The sequence below is a fragment of the Hippoglossus hippoglossus genome, chromosome 24 (assembly GCF_009819705.1).
Source record: "Hippoglossus hippoglossus isolate fHipHip1 chromosome 24, fHipHip1.pri, whole genome shotgun sequence".
In the NCBI taxonomy this organism is placed as follows: domain Eukaryota; kingdom Metazoa; phylum Chordata; class Actinopteri; order Pleuronectiformes; family Pleuronectidae; genus Hippoglossus; species Hippoglossus hippoglossus.
The window spans coordinates 4,313,074-4,334,542 of record NC_047174.1 but is presented as its reverse complement, the minus strand read 5'-3'; the positions used below and the strand labels follow the sequence as shown (position 1 = coordinate 4,334,542).

General features: G+C 42.8%; 3 protein-coding genes across 5 annotated transcripts in view; 2 read left to right on the top strand and 1 right to left on the bottom strand.

Annotated features, from left to right (window-relative positions):
• The window catches only part of susd6 (sushi domain containing 6), a 29,920-nt gene extending 28,059 nt beyond the window's left edge, over window positions 1–1,861 (bottom strand). The window contains exon 1 of the mRNA XM_034580281.1: window positions 1,648–1,861. The gene's annotated coding sequence lies outside the window, so the exon portion shown is untranslated. The remainder of the gene's footprint in view (window positions 1–1,647) is intronic.
• A 4,288-nt stretch (window positions 1,862–6,149) lies between these two features.
• acot20 (acyl-CoA thioesterase 20) lies at window positions 6,150–9,134 on the top strand. 3 transcript variants are annotated; one of them, XM_034580160.1, is made up of 4 exons: window positions 6,150–6,210; window positions 6,976–7,478; window positions 7,559–7,761; window positions 8,105–9,134. In XM_034580160.1, the coding sequence occupies exons 2-4, from the start codon at window positions 7,022–7,024 to the stop codon at window positions 8,696–8,698; spliced, it is 1,254 nt and encodes a 417-aa protein (XP_034436051.1). In that variant the 5' UTR covers window positions 6,150–6,210; window positions 6,976–7,021; the 3' UTR covers window positions 8,699–9,134. The 3 variants fall into 3 exon arrangements, with proteins under 3 accessions (XP_034436051.1, XP_034436052.1, XP_034436053.1); XM_034580161.1 differs by having other exon boundaries at window positions 6,193–6,268; window positions 6,975–7,478; XM_034580162.1 differs by lacking the exon at window positions 6,150–6,210 and adding an exon at window positions 6,378–6,410.
• Window positions 9,135–10,324: 1,190 nt separating this feature from the next.
• Window positions 10,325–18,854, top strand: gpr176 (G protein-coupled receptor 176). Its single transcript, XM_034580159.1, has 3 exons — window positions 10,325–10,957; window positions 16,083–16,335; window positions 17,300–18,854. The coding sequence occupies exons 1-3, from the start codon at window positions 10,720–10,722 to the stop codon at window positions 18,525–18,527; spliced, it is 1,719 nt and encodes a 572-aa protein (XP_034436050.1). The 5' UTR covers window positions 10,325–10,719; the 3' UTR covers window positions 18,528–18,854.
• Window positions 18,855–21,469: the final 2,615 nt, after the last annotated feature.

Sequence of the window (21,469 nt, the reverse complement as noted above, 5' to 3'; positions counted from 1 at the left end):
ATCTAATAACTATTTGGATGGTGTTTTAAGCCATTTTTCAATAGAGGAAAATAGAACAGACAAAATAAGATACACGAGCCCGAGTTAGCTGTTTGGGCTCATTTTCATCTGCTGTCCCGATCCAGTTCTTAAATGTAAAACTAAATGACTTTCATATATTAATAAATGTCTATGTATTTTACATGTCTGGTACCCAAACCAGTACAATACACACAGACCAAAGTAAATGTAAAGCAAACCTTTTATGGGAACACTACACCCACTAAACGACAAAGGAAAACCATTTTAAAATCAAGATACTACAATGCTACACAGAGATAATATACAAATACGCACGTAAACTAAAATACACAGGAACAACTTGATCACAACATCACGCTCAACGCTGTAAATCTTCTGATGTTGGCCAGACCCACTGATCAATAAGTCAAGACAATAACTTGCAGCTTAATCGATAATGACCACATCAAATCGATAGATACCAACGACGTGAATGATGCAAAATGCGAAAAAGATGGCAGATTTATTATGTTCTCCACTCGACACTTGATGAAAACATTGGTCACATCCCAATAGGAGACACAGCTCAGCAAGACTGGTTTCACAGTTATTCTCAGACCTGGATACTTCCCTTGATATCTTGTGTTTCGCAAAACTGTAATTTTTTTCTCATGAGCAAACATCAGCTCACATTTACACTTCCCCCCCTTTCCCTTATTGCAACTGTCACGTGTTTCTATCCAACTAACGACTCAAACTTTCCCTTGGAACCGAAAAGCCAAGGAGTGGAGGGCGGGTTGGGGGTGGGGGGGATGCGATCGCTGCCAACAAGCGACCCTTTAAATAAGAAACTCACCAGTACACATACATCCCTGCAACTGAAGCACAAACGTGGACTATACTGGTGTCTTCACAGCGGCAGTGAAGCAGAGTCACACGCTTCGACACGTGCAACTGTACTGCGAGCTATTTAAACAAAGAGTGGGGGGGCTGCCAACACACACACACACACACACACACACACACAGAGAGAGAGACAAAAACAAAGCGACCCCATTATAACAAAGTGGCACAGCAACACACACACACACACACTTACTGGAGGTTGATCTGAGCTGATGTTTATACACCATTAATAATAATTGTATGCGTCTTTTTTTTTTTTTTTTATAGCTAACCTCTTAGCTCCGATTATTGTCCACATGACCCGAATGTACCATTACAGCTGTTCGCGAATAGACGGACAGCTGCCGGAGCCGGTTTCCCTCTTATTCTGCGTGAATTCCCCCCCCCCCTCATAGTGTAATTGTTGGCACTTTTGTCAAGCTAGGCCATCTTCTTTTGTGTAGCCGAACGTAACAGGGTAGTTAACGTATTCGAGCCCTGTGTCACGGTTAGCTTCAACGGCACACTTCGCTAACAGAACATTTTTGACAACTCGCGAATTCTCCCTCGCGAGTTGTCAACCGTTGCCAGCTAGCGCGGGCGACATTTTTTGTGATTGTTCGTAATCGCGTTATGAAGAAAAACACGGAAGAGGAGGTGAAGAGAGAGAGAGAGAGGAAGAGAGAGAGAGAGAGATCGAGGTGGCCTGCGTGTGATTAGCCTTTTAAAAAAAACACACACAAACAACAACACAACACTCACCAACGCGAAGGGTGAGCAGCTCCGTCTCCGTCGTTCACATTCGAGACATTCACGCGTGTGTCGGGACCGGAGACTACCCCAGGGGAGGAGACGGTCGGTGCGTCAAACACCGGGAGGACGTGAGTGTGTTTCCTGCTTCGCTCGCGCTCCGGTCGCCCCTCGTCCTCGCTCGGCTCTTCGGGATCTTTGATTCGCGCTGAGCGGAAACACTCGGCTCCAGCAGCTGCCTCGCGCTCGCTCTCGCTCTCGCGCGGTCTCCATGGCGATACCCGTGGAGAGAAAAAAAGGGGGGGGGGGGCGGGTCCAACGCGGTCCGGTCAGGGGGCCCCCGCACGAGTACCGCTTCAAAATAAAAGCGCCCGGATTTGGTGGGGGGGGGGGGGACAAAAGAATCCACTAATAAAACAATAGAAGATGCTCAACGGCATTTTAGAGATTTTCAATGAAGTCGTGTTTGGTTACAGTTATGAAGGCACGTCTTGTTGTTTGTTTGTGAACATATAATAATAATAGTAATACTAATAATATTAATAATAAAACACGATGTGTCACAGTGAATAAGCATCCAAAGAGGCAGTCTCCTTTTCGTAAAGCCCTCCCTACATCCTACATCCTAAAGAAGTTCACACACTCCATCATAGTATCAAGTATCTCCATCATTACACTAGACACTAGATACAGGGGAGCAACTGCCCTATCGTCAAGTGTTAGGCCAAATAACTTTTCTCAGTACGTGTTATGATGTTCTTGTATTTAGTAAACGGTGCAAAAGGTCCACTCAAGTGGAAAGGAAGTTCATATCTGAGCAGTAACTGAAGAGGTACTTCTCTGCACTAAACACAATAGAAACGGCTCAACGGCATTTTAGAGACTTTCCCTGAAGTCGTGTTTGGTTACAGTTATGAAGGCAACCCCATCAGATGGCACGTCTTATTGATTTTGTGAACATATAATAATAATAATTATTATTATTATTATATTAATAATAAAACACGATGTGTCACAGTGAATACGCATCCAAAGAGGCAGTCTCCTGTTTGTGAAGCCCTCCATACATCCTAAAGAAGTTCACACACTCCATCATAGTATCAAGTATCAAGTATCTCCATCATTACACTAGACACTAGATACAGGGGAGCAACTGCTCTATAGAGATCTATCGTCGAGTGTTAGGCCAAATAACCTTTCTCAGTATGTGTGGTGATGTTATTGTATTTAGTAAACGGTGCAAAAGGTCCACTCCAGTCACTTGAATCATGTCACGCAGGTTGTTAGGTAGAAAGCACGTTCTAATTGAAGAGGTACTTCTCTGCACTAAACACAATAGAAACTGCTCAACTGCATTTTAGAGAAAAAACTCCATCATTAACTGGAAGAAACCTCCAGCAGAACATGACTCGATGTAGGCGGCCATCTGCCTCGGCCGGAGAGGAGAGAATCCCTTAAAAAATCCAAATCGGTCGGGCTTTGCATATCTGGTTTAAGTTCCATACCATAGAAACTAAACAGTAACGACATGCAAAAGTTTGGGCACTGTGTTACGCATGAGGTGGGAATATTATGGTTGGCATCCATGGTTCCTTCAATGATACACTAACCAGTTATCTCTGCCTACGTCTGAGCTTTGGCATCTGATCTTATTCCGCATTGGAGTTGTGTGGCAGCCAGTGGTTTAAGAAACACAGCAAAAACATAGAGAAAGGACAGATTCCACAGAATATAAGCCAGCTCTGAGAGCAAATATCCTACACGCCATCAAGTAACTGAAAATGAAATGAGGCTGGCTTCTACAACAGGACAACGATCCAAAGCAAACCTCTAAGTCCACCATGAAATACGCGTCAAGAAACGAAAGCTGAAGCTTTTGGAATGCCTGTGGGAGCCTCTGGCCTGAACATCATTGAAAATCTGTGAGAACTTGCTGTGTCTGCAAGACGACTAAAAATATCTGTGCACTTGGAGTGATCTGTTGGAAGAGTGGGAGAAAATTCCTAAATCTGGAATAGAAAGGCTTGTGGCTATTAAAAGCGGTTGCAAGCTGTTATATTTGGCAAAGGGGGGGTTGCTCAGTACTCACACAGTTGGGAACCCACACTTCTGCAAATACAATTAGTTTCCCCCTATTTTTAATCCATCAACCAAAAAGTAACTGTGCATTAACTTTTAAGGAAAGTCTCCTTTAAATATCTTTGCTCATGTAATTCAAAATTTCTACCTTTTATCTAAAACTATACATAATTCTTGTTATTAGACATTGAATGCACTGTTGGACATTGTGGGACTGTGTAAATAAACACCAGGGGCCAAGATGGAAAGAAATTCAGGCACGTTTTTCATTCAATCCTCTCGGTTCACACAGATGTTTGGCTGTTGCAAGGAATATTTTTATTTTGATCATTTGATGTGGTTATTCTTTGTAGCTGTTACAACTTAGGAATACTAAACATTACCACAGTGTGCATATGTATTAGATTTACACACAAGTCCTTATAAGACCCGAAGGGTGGTCATTTAATATCACATATTATCTATGTGCATAAACAGCATGAGAACATTCCACTGTATAATCCTCAGTATAAAGCTTTATTACCACAGTGCAATTGCAAGTTTAAGATAGACGGGAACGAGTGGGTGGAATATTTACTGGCATTGACTCCGAGGGGAAAACAAGTCAAAGCTCTCATCAGACCAACAACCCCAGTTCACTCTGCACATGCAAAACACGATGTGTCACAGTGAATCAACATCAGAAGAGGCAGTCACCTTTTTGTAAAGCCCCCCCCTGCCCCGCACATCCTAAAGAAGTTCACACAAATGCACGTATCTCTGTCATAAAACTAGACACTAGATTCAGAGAGCAACTTCTCTATAGAGAAACAAATGGGTTATTGATTTTTTTACATCCATGAAATATAGAGGGCAGCTATGGCATTAAAATAAGATTCTATTATAGAATAATGTTGACTTGGAGGATAAACCGGATTTGACTTTAATGTGGGAATAATATAATCCATATCATATAGTAATCTGTCCTTTATCCTCTGTGTGGAGCTCAGAGAGCCGCTCAGAAACTACACACATATTAATATTTAGTATATTAACATTTGCTTTCATTTGTATTTACAGCTTTGTCAACGTTTTCCTTCTACTTTTATATGTGTTCTGCATTGTCCTTCAAGTCTTAGGCCAAATAATCTTTCTCAGTACGTGTTGTGATGTTATTGTATTTAGTAAATGGTGCAAGGGTCCATTCCAGTCACTTGAATCATTCCGTGCAGGTTGTTAAGTAGGAAGGAAGTTCATATCTGAACAATAACTGAAGAGGTACTTCTCTGTGTGTGAAATGTAACACTAGAGCTGATGCCACAATATCCAAAAAACAAATGACCATTAGTTAAAACCAAAACATTTATTTTTATTCGCACAAACACAATTGTTTTTTATAGGATTGTTGATTCCACATAGTTGTTAATCCACTTCCTCTTATTTTTTCCAGTTCAAGTTAAATTTAGCTCCCTCCGTGATCTCTTCTCACACCCCCCGCCTTGATTTCCCCTCTTTGTATATGAAACTTTCCTCTCCCCTCTCCTCTCCTAGAAGAATCCCTGGTGAGAAAAGATGTTTTAAAGTCATGGCACTGGCCGAGCAGTGACTGGTGGGATTGCTGTGCAGGCAATACCACAAAAAGTTTGTTATTATATATTCTGCTCAGCCCAGGGCTAGAATGAGCAGAGTGAAAAACCTAAAAAAAAAGGTTACTCCATTGAGAGATGAAGCGGGAATTACTTTTCTCAGCAACACACATGTGTCATGATTTTATATTTTTGGGGGAGAAATGGGTAATATTTTCCTTTTGCTACAACGTTGGAACATTTCTTCTTCTTTCACACAATGTAACTATCCAAGCAAACACACTGATACTAGTACTCTTACTACTTCTCCTACTAATAATAAAAAAATAGTTGTAGTACAAGTTGATAAATATTACTACTACAAGTAACGATTGTAATAGTTGTAATGCTAGTAACGCTGATAAATACTAGTACGCCTACTACTACTTGTACTAATTATAATAAAAATAAAATGAGTGGTAGTGCAAGTAATGTTGATAAATATTACTACTACGAGTAACGTTAAAAAATTGTTGGAATGCTAGTAATGCCAATAAATACTTGTACTCCTACTACTACTAATAAATACTTATTTATATATTATATATTAATTTTCTAATTAATCAATCTTAATTACAGGCATCAGTAACACCTGTGTTCACAAGCTGGTGTCAACATGGCCGCTGTGACAAAGCTCTCCGGTGACATCTAGTGGAGGCATCACCTTCCTACTTATATATACACATCATTTTAGTTTTTTATATACAGTCTATTGTTGGGACATTGTTAATAATTATAATTTAATTTAAATTATATGTGATTCACTATCATTTGAAAGCAGCGTACATATACATATGTGAAGTATATTTTGAATTGGAAGCGGAGGAAAAACGTAAACACACCTACTTCCTGGTTTCCGGCAAGATGGTTGCTCCCTGTCGCTTCCTCCTTGGTGAGTGTCGCATCAATGAATGCGTAGCTGATGGTCAGGAACACGTGTGAGTCACTTTCTAGCGGTCGGGACACGATGTGATAACAGCTGTTGTCGTTCGTTCGTTAGTTTTGTCCCCAAAACAGACGCGCTAAACTTTTAAAAACAATGGAACATGCTAACGTAGCCTTCTTTCTTGCTAACTAGAGTTCAAGTGCAAAGTAGGTTAAAGGTTGTTCTCGTGTTGGTCACTTTATCTGGAGAACAGTGAGTTGTGTGACACGACCTTCTACCCAGTTACACTAACATCTCCCAGTTAGCCACAGGAACCTGTAACAGGACCTTCATGTAAACAAAGACGTGTGTTTACCTGCTCTAGATGTGTGTTCAGGGGCCATGACAGTTGTGACTCGGAGCTGAAGGGCCCTTTATCCATAGACAGGTTTTACAACGTCCTTCCTGGGTCATACTAAGTTATTGAACACAGTAACTTCTCTAATGGCTGGTTTCTCTTTGGCTCATCGTCTGATGTCGCATGGTAGTGATGATGATGATGCTACAGATGGTTTTCGAGGACTGACTCAGTCTTTGGCAAATGGAGTCAGTTTTGTAAAGAGCTGCTCAGATGCTAACATTAGTGATTTCTCCTCAGATGAGGATTGATAGAAATTAAACATACACATAGACTTTTGTGTCTATGTGTCTCATTGATAAGATGGTATTTTTCATTATAGAATCTCTTTGTGAAAGCTATGGCATTTATTAAATCTTTTGTTGTCTTAACAGATTCAGATAAAGGCCCTTCGGTGGAATCGTCCCTCTAAGACCTGACATGGCTCACTCACCGATCCGACTGAGAATCCTCCCCGGCGTTCGCTGTCTCTTCGACAAACTGGTGCAGGTCAAAGTAGACGGACTGGCTCCTTTCAAACCAGTAGAACTAAGGTCAAAGCTAGTGGATGACAGAGGGGTGATTTTCAAGGCTTCCGCCCTGTACAAGGCGGATGAAAGCGGCCGGCTGGATGTTTCCCGCGCACCTTCCCTGGAAGGAAGCTACACCGGAGTGGAGCCCATGGGTCTGTTTTGGGCCATGTCTCCGGACACCGCGCACAGTAAACTGCTGAAGAAGAATGTGCTCAGCCCGACACTGGTGGAGTTAGCAGCAGTAAGTCAGGAGACTGGTAAGCTGTTGATCTCTGAAACTGTGGAGCGAGGATTCATGACAGAAGGGATGAAGAGAGTTCCTGTGCAAGAGGGCAGAATACGAGGAGTCCTCTTCATTCCACCAGGTCAGTTGTGTTTGACTTGAGGGAGCCTTGACACATTTACATTACATATACTAAACATTACAAATACATTCTGTTGACAGGAAAAGGTCCGTTCCCTGGAATTGTGGATTTGTACACGTTGGGTGGAGGTCTCAGTGAACCCCGAGCCAGCCTCCTGGCAAATAAAGGCTTTGTCGTTTTGGCACTGGCTTATTATGGCTACCAGGATTTACCGAAAAATCCCCCAAAACTGGATCTGGAATACTTTGAAGAAGCTGTAACATATCTCAGGAGCCATCCAGAGGTTAGTATTGAAGATTAAATTATCACACTTACAATATCATACTCAACATATTATTCCCTTATTGGGATATTTACTTTGCTGGTTTCTGTCCAATTCATTCACAGCAAATAAAATGAGAATGTAGAATATATATATATATATATATATATATATATATATATATGAGAGTGTCAATGTCGCCATCTGCTGGCTTCTGGTCGCCCAATTTTATGGTTGTGACAGAAACTATACATGTATTAGATTAAATAACAATAAATAGAGAAATTAATTAAACTAAAAGGGAATTATAGAAATGTGTTATCAGTGGTACACCTGCTCATTAATATGATACCTCTCACTACAGGTCAAAGGCCCCGGGGTTGGCATCATCTCCATCTCTCACAGTGGAGCTTTGGCTTTGTCAATGTCCTCTTTCTTACAGGGGATCACAGCCACCGTCTGTATTAACAGCTGCATTGGAAACACTGTTATCCCCCTCCATTATAAAGACACTGTAATTCCCCCGCTCCCTCCTGTCCTCAAGAATATTAAAGTAACAGACTCGGGGCTGTTTTGTATACGCGACGCCTTAACAGGCCCGACCTTGGAGAAGAACCAAGCATCCTTGATCCCAATTGAACGTGCAAGCTGCCACTTCCTGTTCGCGGTCTCCGAAGATGACCAAAACTGGAACAGTGCTCTATTTGCGCAACACGCCGCTGCAACGCTGAGAAATCATGGCAGAGAAGAGTCATTTGAGGTGGTGACTTATCCCAAAGCGGGACACTTTCTGGAGGTCCCTCACATGCCTCACTGTCTGTCTGGCTTTCACGCTGCAGTGGGGAACGCCGTGCTGTTTGGTGGCGAGCCAAAAGCCCACTCGGCGGCTCAGCTGGACCTGTGGGAACGAGTCCAGGAGTTCTTCAAGAGCCACTTGGACAAGGAGAGCACTTGTTAGCAAGGAGTGTTGAGTCAAGCTTGTCAAGCATCCCAGAATGGTCGTCCTTAGCTATGCTCGCCTCGTCTGGAATTTCTAATGAATTTAACAAACACTGCCAACTCTGTCAGCGTCAATGTGCCGTGGATCACATGGAACAGAAGTTTAAAAGCCTATTTTTTGATTTTCTGCTTAATTAGTCCACTATTGTGCTTTTACTAGAATGACATAACACAATTTTTGCTGTTGTTTGGAAAAATTAACTATTGTCGAGACCATAACTATTTGGACGGTGACACACTTTTCATCGTTCTGCCTCGGTACACTAATCAAATGGGTTTTAAATGAAGCCATGACGATGTTATAGAAGCGTAGATTATTACTTGAATTCCTGTTGTTTATAACAGTGAAGCACAGATTTAAGATTAAATCTAAAATGATATTATTTATTTAATATTAAAATAGTCATTAATATATGACACAACTTCTGATTTGTTAAGTCAATTGTCCTCTTTGTTGTTATCTCATATCTAAATAAACTGACCAAGAATGTTTAAATGGAAACATGGGGTGTATTTCCTCTTTGTGCTGTATTATTCTAAAATATAGTGTGTGTGTGTGTGTGTGTGTGTGTGTGTGTGTGTGTGTGTGTGTGTGTGTGTGTGTGTGTGTGTGTAAGTATCTTTTTTTGTAGAGTCTCTTTCATCGTGTTTATAGAGGTGAGATTTTTCTTGTGATGTTTCCACATAAAAAGAAAGTAAACAGCCTGTGATCAAATTCATTCTTTTATTTCAATACTTATTGATTCTGGTCCCTGATTTACACAGAAGAGACAACAATAGATTCAATGTTAGTAATTTAAAACAAAGTAAATAAAGAGATGTGCCCTTTCCTGTTTTTGGTATTTTCAGCAGACGGATGAGGAATGTCTCAAGCTCCTGTGAGAGAACAGACTGAACAAGACAACAGCAGCAGTTGGAAAGTGAGAGAGAGACGATCAGGTCAAGTTATTGCAACACGCTGCTTCACATTTTAAAGTTTTAATCTAACTCAAGTTCTTGCATTCATCAAAAAATATTCTAATCTCTTGTCATGGTGGCCCTGAAGTGCAGAACAATGACAGATGGGAAAATGAAACAGCAAATCAAAAAAACACAAGGGCAACAAGAACCATAGAAACAAAACTGTGTTGTGTGATTGTGTTTTCATATTTTCTGTTGTGTTTTCTTATTTGTGGTGTTTTCCTATTTGTCACAGTGTCTTTGGATTTGTTGTGTCATGTGATTTCTTGTTTTCTTTCCCTAGTTGTCATTGTGATGTGCACTTTGGAGCCCTCACACTCTTTGTGTGAAACCCTACATATTAAATCAACCCACACATGATATCTACCATCACTGCTCAGTGTGTGATCTGGCCTCTTCCTGCTCTCTGCTTGTCATTCATACAGACAGAGTGGAGTGTCTTGGTGCTTGTGGAGGAGGGGTGGAGGAGGAGGGGTTCTCCTCTCCAGTCTCTCACCTCACGCTGGGAGCTTTTCTCTCTCATGCTCCAGCCTCCCAATAACCAGCCTGTGACTGCTGCACGACTGGCAGCGGCACGGGGAGAAGCAGCCTGTCAGACACAGTGGGTTTATGTGGCAGAGGAGAGGTGACGGTCGCGCGTTCTCGGTTCTGCAGGACTGCGTTATTCCCGGAATGGACATTTCGCAGGCCGGTGTGGTTTTCGGGTGCAGCGGGTATCAGAGAGCAGCCTCCAGCCCCTCACCGCTCACGGATCTCACAGGCTGATCTCTGCCATGCATCCGCATTGAGGGATGATGGAGCCTCCAGCCTGGGCTCAGCATGTCCCTGAGCTATTATACACATGATTGCTGCATGTGTTATTATTCGTTTCCTGCAGATTATAAGTGATCTGTAGTATTTTTTTTTTTGTGTGCAAAGCATCACCACCACCGTCACAGTTGCAGGGATGCCTCTCCAGTGATGGCTTCTGTCATCCCGCCTCCCTCCTCGAAAAACATCTGGATCTCGGGCTGAGCCGTCATGGACAGCGGGAGCCGGGCTGCGACGGTCGGGGACGGCGCAGCCAATTTCACAGCATCCAACCTCTGGCTGGATCTGCTGAACGCGTCGGGCCGGTGGGACGGCGGCAGCATCCCGGCCGCCGAGCCCCAGGGCGGCGGGCTGGACGAGCAGCAGCAGCAGCGGCTCATCCGGGAGCAGAGCTACCGGGACTTCACCACCACCATCCAGGTGTTCATCCTCCTGGGTTCGCTGCTCGGTGAGTCCGTGCAAACTCCAAACACACCAGGAATCAGAAAAGGAGGACAAAAACAACACACGTGATGAAATATTTACATGAATCTTTGCTCAGTTTGTTTTGGGACTTGTTGAAAACATTATTTCTCTAAATGTTCCCATGGGCCTCAAGTGTTCATGAGGATCCTCTGTGTCATAGTAATACAATATATGTGAGGTAGTTTACAACAACAACAAACTACAGAAGTGTATATATATCATCAGTATATTGGTGAACAGGAAGTAGCAGGATGGTGTCTTTGCAAAATGGGAAATAATAAGCATGGGATTGGATTGGATCATATTTTCCAACTTAATAGACACATGTTTGTTTCTCTTATTCATTTACTCATGTTTTTTTTATGGTAAAATGAATCAGTGGGGTATTGGGAAACTCAAATATCTGAGGTTATTTACAACAACAACAAACACGTCTTCAACAAGTATGAAACTCTGTGGTTGAAGCAGCAGGACGGTGTTTGTGATGGTTATTGTATAAAAATGTGAAAATATCAGAGCCTTGATAAGCATGGAATTGGATTGTACAATATTTAGGTCATATTTTCTGTCTTAATAGACTTATGCCTGCAGGTTAGTTTTTCTCACTTATTTACTCGTACATTTTGTAAGTATTTTAAGGTAAAAGGAATCAGAAAGGTATTAGGGAACTAAAATATCTGAGGTTATTTACAACAAACAACAATCAGTGCCTGAAAGACTAAATGAGGTAAACATAGGAAGCAGCAGGATGGCGTCTGTGATGGTTTTTCTTCCATATACAATATATACATGAATTAGTATTTTATGGTTAAAGGAATCAGTAAGCAACTAGGGAACTAACATACCATAACATGACGTTTCTGTCACACGTCGTTACGATATGTTTTTGTTTAATTAGTTATTCGATGCTGTCATGATTGACATCGGAGATTGACCGGCAATTGGTCGAGCCAGTTTATCTCCGTGACCTCGATGTCGTGGCTCAACTCCACGATCACCCCTGAGCAGAATGAGACCAAAAGCACAAGATGGCAGCATCTGTATTGATAAATGATGAGCAAGAGACAAAACCCACATGAAACTAGAATAATATTTTCCTGACCATATTCTTCTGTAACGTAGAGAAGGCCAATTGCATTTTTCTTTTAAAGGATTTTAGAGGAAGGATGTGTCTTCCATCTTTATTTCGAGTGTCATCATGACACTGGACTTAACATCTGAGTCTTTACCCGACACGTGTTTATCAGAGCGCTGCTGGACGCGGTCTTTCTCTCTCACCGTCATGTGCCCACTGCAGGTGGTAAACACTCCCTTAGATAACGGTCCTATGGTTTAGGATGGAGCGGGTCAGAGTCAGCACGCACTCCACTCCCTTGTGTTATTCCTGAATTTATAGAGAGGTCAAGACATGCTCCAGTTCTTTGGTAATATTAACACCTTCCTTCTAGCTGCCCTGTTACTGCAGCTGTCCGTGTGGATGCACTCACAAGGTTAATAGGGAAGTGAGGTTGTCCTGCACCATTCAAGAACAAAACATACATACATACTGTACATGAAACAGTTAGAAACTCTATAAGCTCCTTATCCCTCTAAAGTTAAGCTAGGTTTTTAAAGCACATTTCCCAGCCAGGGAATTATTGCTGCTAAACCCCGGCGAGTGATTTGTTTCTCGCTACCTTGGTCAGAAGTTGACCTGAATTGAAAACTATATGACTTATTTAACTGGAAGCCAACTCCCAGTGCTTTTTGTCCTGGTCAGAATTGCATCCCTGTGTGTTTTGGTCGTATATTTCAGTTTGAAGCTCGATAAACAGAATCTGTAGCGAGGGACCGAGCTGGAAGTCTTTTCTATTTCTAGTTTGACCAATCAGATTTGAGTATCGGCTTTGAATACAGGTCTTTTCTTCTGAGAGTAAAAGAGGTGGAACACATTGACCATAATGAATCAGCTATCTGCTTTTTAATCTGCTTTCATCTACAGATAGCTGTTAGTACATCATAAGCCACAACATATTTGCCCTAGAAGCTAATTCATCATTAGGTGACAGCTGATGGGCTCAGAGATTAGTTTGAGGCTAACTTGAATATTTGATACCAAACAACATCACAAGAAGGAGCCTAGAAAACATGTGGAAAGCAACCATGGACAATGTGTGTTTAGAGTCTTCTTGAATTATTAGCTGGGTAATTGAATGAGGAATAGCTGGAACAGAAAGTGGTACTTAGCTAGTTTCCCTTATTTCACCATGAAATTAGCAGATATCAGCAAACACTTTGAGACTCAGAGGCATTTTCTTGCTGATGCCAGAAGAAGCACCGACTGCTTCTGCTGCTGCTGCTGCTGATGATGTTGAGAGTGAGGAAGGAGCTGTGTGAACTGCACATCTGTCTCCAACACTTTGATCACATCAGCAGTGTGAAACAAGATCCTTCTCTCAATGCATATGAATGTGTTATTTGTCACAAACGGGGCTGTAGTAGTTTTCTGCCTCCACGCTGCACAAAACACTCATCAACCGAAGTGCGTTTGGGAAAAGTGACTCGGACTTTGTGCCACTTGCAGAAACAGTTCACCTTGATGAGATACGGGGGAGATGACACCAAAACCGGCATTAAAAAAAAAGACTGTTGCTCAGCCATGACTCAGTACCACCTCCTGCTGTGCAGTGAGATGTGGCGATAGACCGTCTATCCTGTAGCGATGACGTTCTACCTCACATAACCGAACCACTGGAAAAGAACAAGTGAAATCCAGTAAATAAATCCTGTGAAAGACACAGTCACGATTCCTTCATCACTGAGGGGAAAGCTGACCTTTGCTAATAAGATAAGTGTCTCACGAGAGAACTTGAACTTTACATTTCCAGTGACACAGAGTGCACGACTGTTCGGGTCGTGGAAGGTTAAGGAATGAAAGGATATCGTTAGTGAATCGATTTAAAATATGTAAATCAATTTCATTTAACTTTTTTACGCAATCAGTTTAGGGCCCGGAGACTGAATTCATTTCACAATGAACAATAGAAATTATGATTATAATTATTTATTGGATAACAAGAAGGTTTTTGTACCAGGACAAAAGCCAGGATCTTTCTTGATAGTCAGACAGAACTTATTTTCAGGAATGAAAAAGATACAGTATGTTGGTTCTGTCATTGAAGGGAATCTGTGTGATATCTGATGCATGGACATAAAAAAGTTACAGGCTTTAAATAAATGCTTTGTGTTTTCCCCTCTTCACGTCGCTCCTCATCCGTGACACACAAAGAAACAAACAGAAACGTACCTCGTGTTATTCACACGTTCACATTAAAGGTCTCACTCTGGCAACAGCCAGTGTGTGAATGGCAGGATTATGTATTATTACTTTAAGATATATTGATTTAAAGCGTCAGTATTAGAACCCATGACTCCATCTTTTATAATGGCTGAGTTGAGTCCTTTTTTTTTTAGAGGTAAATAAAGATGGACGTGATTCTCCATTTCCTTGCGTTGAAGCCAAAACATCCCAGACGCGGGTGCCACCATCTTGTTTTCTTGACGTCATTTGGAGTCTTCATGAATTATTTAAGTCAGTGGTTGGTGGCAGAATAGTATATTTTGAACTTTGGCGAGAATCAGGCTACCTGTTATCCTGCCTCCTCTATGCTAAGCTACCGTCCCCTCTATACTTATTGTACGTTCTCATTTAATTCTCCTGCAGAAAGCAAACACACGTATTTCTGAAAATACCGAACTATTCTGTGTTTATATAATTCCCAGTATTAAGCAGAGGCTATTATTTCTGATAAAGCAGAGATCAGAGTTTGACTGTAAATCGGATTAATGTACCACTCTGTGCGCGACACACGCTAATATTGCCAACAATTGTAATCGGGTCTGTGAGGAATTATGTGAGTTACGTGGTTATCTGGCGCTCTGCTCCTCTGCCGGGGTTACCATTCATGAAGCAGGATCGCATCTATAAGAGTAACAGTGGAGCCGCTAAGCGTGTTCATGATGTTTCACACTTTAGATTGTAACAGCTCGAGTGTTTAGACTCCATGGGGGGGGGGGGGGGTCTCTCTGCAGCTTATTAGCACGAGTCCAGACACGTCACAGCTTACTCGCATTCAAAAAAATAAAAATACAAATATTGTTCTTTTTTTCATGCTGCTACAAAAACCTTTGTTAAGTGGGGGGGGGGGGGATGGTGTTTAGTGTTTGCTCTTCCTCCCCATTGGCTCCTGTGTGTGGTTGCCAAGGTGTTCCTCAAGTGCCAGGTGAGTATTTCCGGCACAAAGGGACAAAGTGATTTTTATAGACAATACAAGCTCTGACTATGAAAAAGTCCAGGTCCTGATGTTTGCATGGAGACACTTGTATTATTAATTAGTCACAGCTATGACCATAATACCCTCAAAAACCACTTGTGTTCTTATTCATGTAGACGTGACACTTTTCTCATAATTGCACGTTGGATGATCAACAATCAAGCTCATTTATGATAAAATTGTAAAGACGTCAACAAGGTTTTTCAACCTGTTTCTTTGTTTAGGTGAGAAATTCTTTAAAAGGTGTAAAATATGCAATACAACATGTGTTTCGAATTCTGGATATGGTGTTGAAACTGTGATTCCCACGTACGTACGTCACTTGTGTTTCCACTGCTGGGAAAGTGAGACAATGCAGCGTTGCACCTTCACTTCCTGTCGGACTCACACGGCTCCTGTCAAAAACTGTGAAAATTGTCAGTCATTAAATCCTGAATGACTTTGTCACGTCTGAAATAGTGAAGATAAAAACAACCTCTTGTATTTTCATTACGAAAGTGGGCTTCTCCTCCTTATCCACTGGGATTGGTATTCATTTGCTCCTTTTCACCTCCATTCTTCTTTTACATTGTTCTCTTCTTTATTTTGTAGTTTTTCTCCTCCTTCTTTTCATTTTCTTGCTCCCTCTCCTTCCTGAGACTGTCCTCAGAGATAGAACCTGCAGGTTGTTCATTCAACTGTCTTTTAAACTGGGTTTCACTTGAGTCTAATAACCTGCAGTTAGAATTCAAGGTGCAGAATGAAGAGTTTAGCACCAATAACGTATCAATAAATAAAACACCTTTCTCTCCACAGGAAACGCCACCGTGTTGTGGTGCACCTGCTGCACGAGCGTCTTCAAATCCGTGACCAATCGCTTCATCAAGAACCTGGCATGCTCGGGTATCTGTGCCGGCCTGGTGTGCGTCCCCTTCGACGTGGCCCTGGGAGCCAGCCCCCGCTGCTGCTGGTGGCTCCACACGCTGCTGCTCTGCAAGGCCGTCAAGTTCCTCCACAAACTCTTCTGCTCGGCCACCGTGCTCAGTTTCAGCGCCATCGCACTCGACAGGTCAGCTCAGGAAACTTTTGAAAATGATAAATAATTGTTGCTTTCACTTTAATTAACATCCACACATCTTACAACAGTGGTAAAGTGAGTAGGATGAGCGATGATTTGATTTCAGCTCTGCAGTCCGAACCGCTGACTCTGAAAAAAAGGCTCGTGGGCACATCCCACTCACTTCCCTGGATTTAGAAATACCACTTGAGAGAAGTGGATGGTTTCAACCGATCATCTGATCACTTCATCAATATATTGACTCTCTGAGTCAGCGGAAGTAGTTCTGTTCCCAAAAAATGGAAACATCTACAACACGAGTGGAGCAACATCAGGGCAGGATGGATTTGCAGCAGATCCTGTGGTGTTACATTCTCGTTTCAACCTCGGTTCCACTGCTATAAATATTAAATCACCTCTGTCGCAACTAATACAAGCAGAACGCTATCAAACCAATGAATAATTAATTCAGAAGGAAGGAGGCTGAGACTGACAATCAGTCCTTTATTTGTTTTGCTGATGATTAAGAAACAGCAATAGGATGAGAGACAATTATCTGTTGAACAGACAGATGAGAAGAACACGACACACCTACATGATTCAATACAGCATCGACAAAGGGAGAGAAAAAACGTTATATTGAAGTCAAGGTTTTAGGTTATAGAATTATTTTTTAAAAGTTGGATTCAGGCAACAAAAGCCTCCGACTAATGGAGAAATCTCTGTCGACTTCAAACCAGTTATACAAATAGGCTAAATGGAGAAATATCTGTCCGTCCATCTATCTGTCTTTCTCTCTGACTACAGCAAAGTAAGTTTGGGACATGTGATTGACAGCTAGTACAGTACAATGGGTGCAACTTCAGATTTAAACTTCAGATTTAAACTTCAGATTTAAACTTCAGATTTACAGTGTGACCTCCTTTCAAGCGCCTGTATCATCTTCATGCTGAAATAAACCTTCTTCTGTCTGTAGATACTACTCTGTGCTGTACCCGTTAGAGAGGAAGATCTCAGATGCCAGGTCCAGAGATCTGGTCATCTACATCTGGGTCCACGCGGTGGTGGCGAGCCTGCCTGTGTTTGCAGTGACCAACGTGACGGATGTGTACGTCACCTCATCCTGCTCAGATGACCACGCCCGCTCGCTGGGCCATATGGTGTACGTGTTGATCTACAACGTCACCACAGTGATCCTCCCTCTCGCCCTGGTCTTCTTCTTCATGCTGCTGATCCGCAGAGCGCTCAGTGCCAGCCAGAAGAAGAAGGTGATCATCGCGGCACTGCGGACTCCGCAGAACAGCATCTCCATCCCGTACGTGTCCCAGCGAGAGGCCGAGCTACACGCCACCCTGCTGGCTGTGGTGCTAGCCTTCTCCGCCTGCAGCGCCCCCTATGGGGCCTTGGTGGTTTATCGCACCATTTTGGCAGACACCAAGGAGCTGCCCATCTCACTGTATCTCACGGCCCTGTGGCTCCCGAAGGTGTCTCTGCTCACCAACCCCCTCTTGTTCCTGACTGTTAACCGCTCAGCGCGTCAAAGCTGGATGGAACTTCTGGCCAGGATTCACAGACGTTACAGCCGCCGTAACGTGGTCAGCACCGGGGGTCTGGCCTCTTTAACGGCAGAGGGCGTGATCGGAGAGCCCGTGGGACTTGAGACCGCCGGCCGCTCTGGGAGCCAACTTCTGGAGATGTTCAACATTGGCCAGCAGCAGATCTTCAGACCCTCTGAGGAAGAGGAGGATGCGGGGAATGAGATTCCTTCTCAAGGATCAGGAAACTGCTCTGGGCCACAAGAGGACCTCAAGAGCCGGTCGAGACTAGGGAGCCTCAGAGGGGAGGTGATCACCAAAAAGGACCCTATGCTGGGCACAGGGGGAGGACTGGTCATCACCAAAGAGGGCTCTCCTGCAATCATAGCACCACGGAGCTCTCCGGCCCACACGTGTGCTTACGCCTCTTCATCGCAGGTGGCGCCAGCGACGCCAACAGAAGCTGAGGACTCTTCACAGTTTGGCTTCGGACCGTTTGAGCTGCCTCCTCAGTGGTTACCTGAGACCAGGAACAGTAAGAAGAGGCTGCTGCCTCCGCTGGGTAACACACCCGAGGAGCTGATCCAGACCAAACTGCCCAGACCTCGACCTGAGCGCAGAATCAGCAGAAACAATAAGGTCAGCACCATCCCCACTGTGGACCAGTGAAGTGACCGGTGAGAAGCTCGGTTTCATTTGGGCGATTTCAACCTTTTAGACTGGTTTTCCATTTTATTCTCCGATGCAGTGGTCGTCACGGTAGACGTCTTGGTTTTTCCACTTCACTGCCCAAAAACCTCGACGCCCGAGGCACCGCAGCTTTCTTGTTGGACAGAAATCAATTTGAAATGAAACATTTACAACGCAGTCCAACTTCCCGAGCACCCGGGCAGAGCCGGCTCCGTAATTAAGGACCTCGACAGTGACGACGTGATTGAGAGCAGATACCGTTTTTCAATCTCCCTCTTTTGATTAGAGCCGGCATCAGTGGTTCAATGAAGACAGTGTACGAATCCAATTATGCTGAGAAGATGCACTGATACTTGAAAATATAACGTGAGAATAAGTGAGGACATTGACTCTCCTAGCACAACGTTTTGTAAAATGGGTACATGCTGTGATTGCACTCTGTAAAAAAAAAATAAGAAAAAAAGATTATCTTCAGTATTTGGGATTGACTTTTATTCTGAAGCCTCACTTTTGGAATATTTGCATTTCTTCTAATGTGGTAGACGTCGCTGTTGTCATTTGTATTTTAAATGTAAGTGGATTTGATAAAACAATGCAGATGTACAGTATGCAAATACACGTTGTAAAGAATGTTCAGAGTTGAATTGCTTTCTGTGACCCAGAGAAACCACAATCATCCCGGGTCGGGGATCTTTTAGTCCCAGTTGATCGATTTTATTTAGTCCTTGCTGGTGTCCTGAAAAAAAATCAATTGCTCAGTCACTTTGTTAAATAAAGCAAATGAGGGCAGACGCACATTTTATATCCTCTGAGACTCACTGAGATGATGTTCAGTTTCATTTGTGTTTATCTTTTTTTGACTCTGACACTGTCCGCTCTCTGTTTTTTCTTTGTGATGCATAATTCAATAGCAGCAGCCTCAACCTGGCGGCTTTGGCTGAGGTAAACAGAGCTGGGCTGCACTTCAAATATTTGTCAAGCCGTAACTCCCTTTGGGGCTACCCACAATCCCCTGCAATGTCCACAAAGAAGCTGAATCTATGCCGTATCCCTCTCATGCTTTTATCAGGAAATTGCGCAGTCACGCCTGACTGGAAACAGCATCCAGTGCTACAACTTAAAAGTGGGAAAGAGACGAGTTTGTTTTTCTACGTCTGTTCCAAATAACGACTGTAGTATTGACTTTACTCGACAGGTACACAGCGGTTGCTTTGGTGAATCTGCATTACAGACGGAACACTGAGCCTAAGTGATGTAGGAAATTTAAAGTGTCACATGAAACAGGAAGATGATTGATTTTCCTGGCGAGGGTGTTTGAGAAAACACTGGCGCTGGCTCATATTTCCCCGCCTGGCTTCATTCAAGGCTGATTCAAATAAAAAATCTTTTCCTCCTGCGGCCATTAGGAGCTTGACAACACAGATACAGAGCAGAGTGATGACTGGGTTTAAAAAAAGTTCATGTCCAGAGATAGTTAAGAAATTAAAGCGACAAAAACATATTTTTTCTGCCAAATATTGGAATGTATTTCTTTATTTCACCTGAGAGATTCATGCATTTCTGGTTTTGTTGTGGCTTTTCTCACTGGTTGGATTTGGGCTGGAAACTGTAGTTTAGCAACATTTGAATTATAATCTGACGACAGTTGGTGTTTTATGTTATAACTGACCACGGATAGAGAGAGAACTGAAACCAAAGGAACCTCTAATCTAAGGAATAGGAAAAAATTTAAGGATGCAAATAAGTTAATTCTTGGCCTTGAAAACCGCTGCAACAATCACCACGAGCTCTATTTATGAGTTGTTATGGGGCTTTTGCTCATATCTTTATCAGCAAATAGTGTGAGAACATGCCAACTCCTCACAGAAAGACCCCCCCCCCCCCCATTCCAGGCTTCTCATCCATTCTGTCTGTTTCCATGTGAGAAAACAGCCGACAAGGTCCCTTCAGTTCCTGTTGCAGAGCTTTTTGATCTTTTTCCAAGCTCGAGAATAAATCCTTAAACCAGAAATGTGTGAGAGGCTCAAGTGTTTGGCAAAATTGGACATTTGAACATCCATCCGGCCCGACCTCATCTGCTGATGAAGATGATGTGATGCGACTGAGAGCTCCAGAGCAGCTACTCAGGACTTTGTGCTGATATTGTTTTTTTAAGAGTCTATTATTGTTATTTCGTTCATTATTTTTAATCAAATCAACACCTCGTTGCCCTTGCAGCCCCATTGTACCGACACACAAAGGCTCAGCGTCTCTTCACAATTACTGCGTGTGTAGGTATATTATTTTTCCTTTTCATAGAAAGCAATAGCCTTCCCGTATTTACCAGGATTGTGTCGTTACGACTGATGGGAACGTCTAGACATGTTAATGAGAGATCAGAGGCTCACCGCCCACGCTAACTGAAACTTGTGGATACACAACGTCTAACACGTTCAGAACAAAACCCCAGATTCACATTTCAAATCCTCTATCGTCAGCCTGACACTGACTCGAGCAGAGGAAATCTCATTTGCACCACTTTTAAGAAATGGTAGGAAATGAAAGCCTCTGAAATCCCGACTACAAACGTCGAGTTTAATCTTCTTTTCAGTCCGTGTAAGAAGGAGCACATGAGGAGCTTTGTGAGGAACAAAAACAGCAGAACAAAGGCTCTTTTTGTTATCAGCTGTGGTTTATTGTTATCCCGGCAGGAGTTGTCGTCACTGGTGTCGTCATTGTTGCCCGTCACTCCGCCTCCGGTCTTCATAGTTACGGGAAAAAGTCCACAATGCAAAATGGTATTTTAATGATGTGGTCCAAAGTCATGGGACTCAATCAGTAAAAAAAACACAAGTCACCTCACTCACACAAACAGGGAGAGATGGAAAAACAGGGGATTTTATGTTTTTCAATTTTGCATTAAAGACTTGTATATATTTAAA

Excerpts from the sequence above, each read along its gene's own strand:
- gpr176 (XM_034580159.1), top strand. The coding sequence starts at position 10,720 with ATGGACAGCGGGAGCCGGGCTGCGACGGTCGGGGACGGCGCAGCCAAT. Across the intron at positions 10,958-16,082 it reads CCTCCTGGGTTCGCTGCTCG|GAAACGCCACCGTGTTGTGG; the intron begins GTGAGTCCGTGC and ends TTCTCTCCACAG. Across the intron at positions 16,336-17,299 it reads AGCGCCATCGCACTCGACAG|ATACTACTCTGTGCTGTACC; the intron begins GTCAGCTCAGGA and ends TTCTGTCTGTAG.
- acot20 (XM_034580160.1), top strand. The coding sequence starts at position 7,022 with ATGGCTCACTCACCGATCCGACTGAGAATCCTCCCCGGCGTTCGCTGT. Across the intron at positions 7,479-7,558 it reads AGTCCTCTTCATTCCACCAG|GAAAAGGTCCGTTCCCTGGA; the intron begins GTCAGTTGTGTT and ends TTCTGTTGACAG. Across the intron at positions 7,762-8,104 it reads ATCTCAGGAGCCATCCAGAG|GTCAAAGGCCCCGGGGTTGG; the intron begins GTTAGTATTGAA and ends CTCTCACTACAG.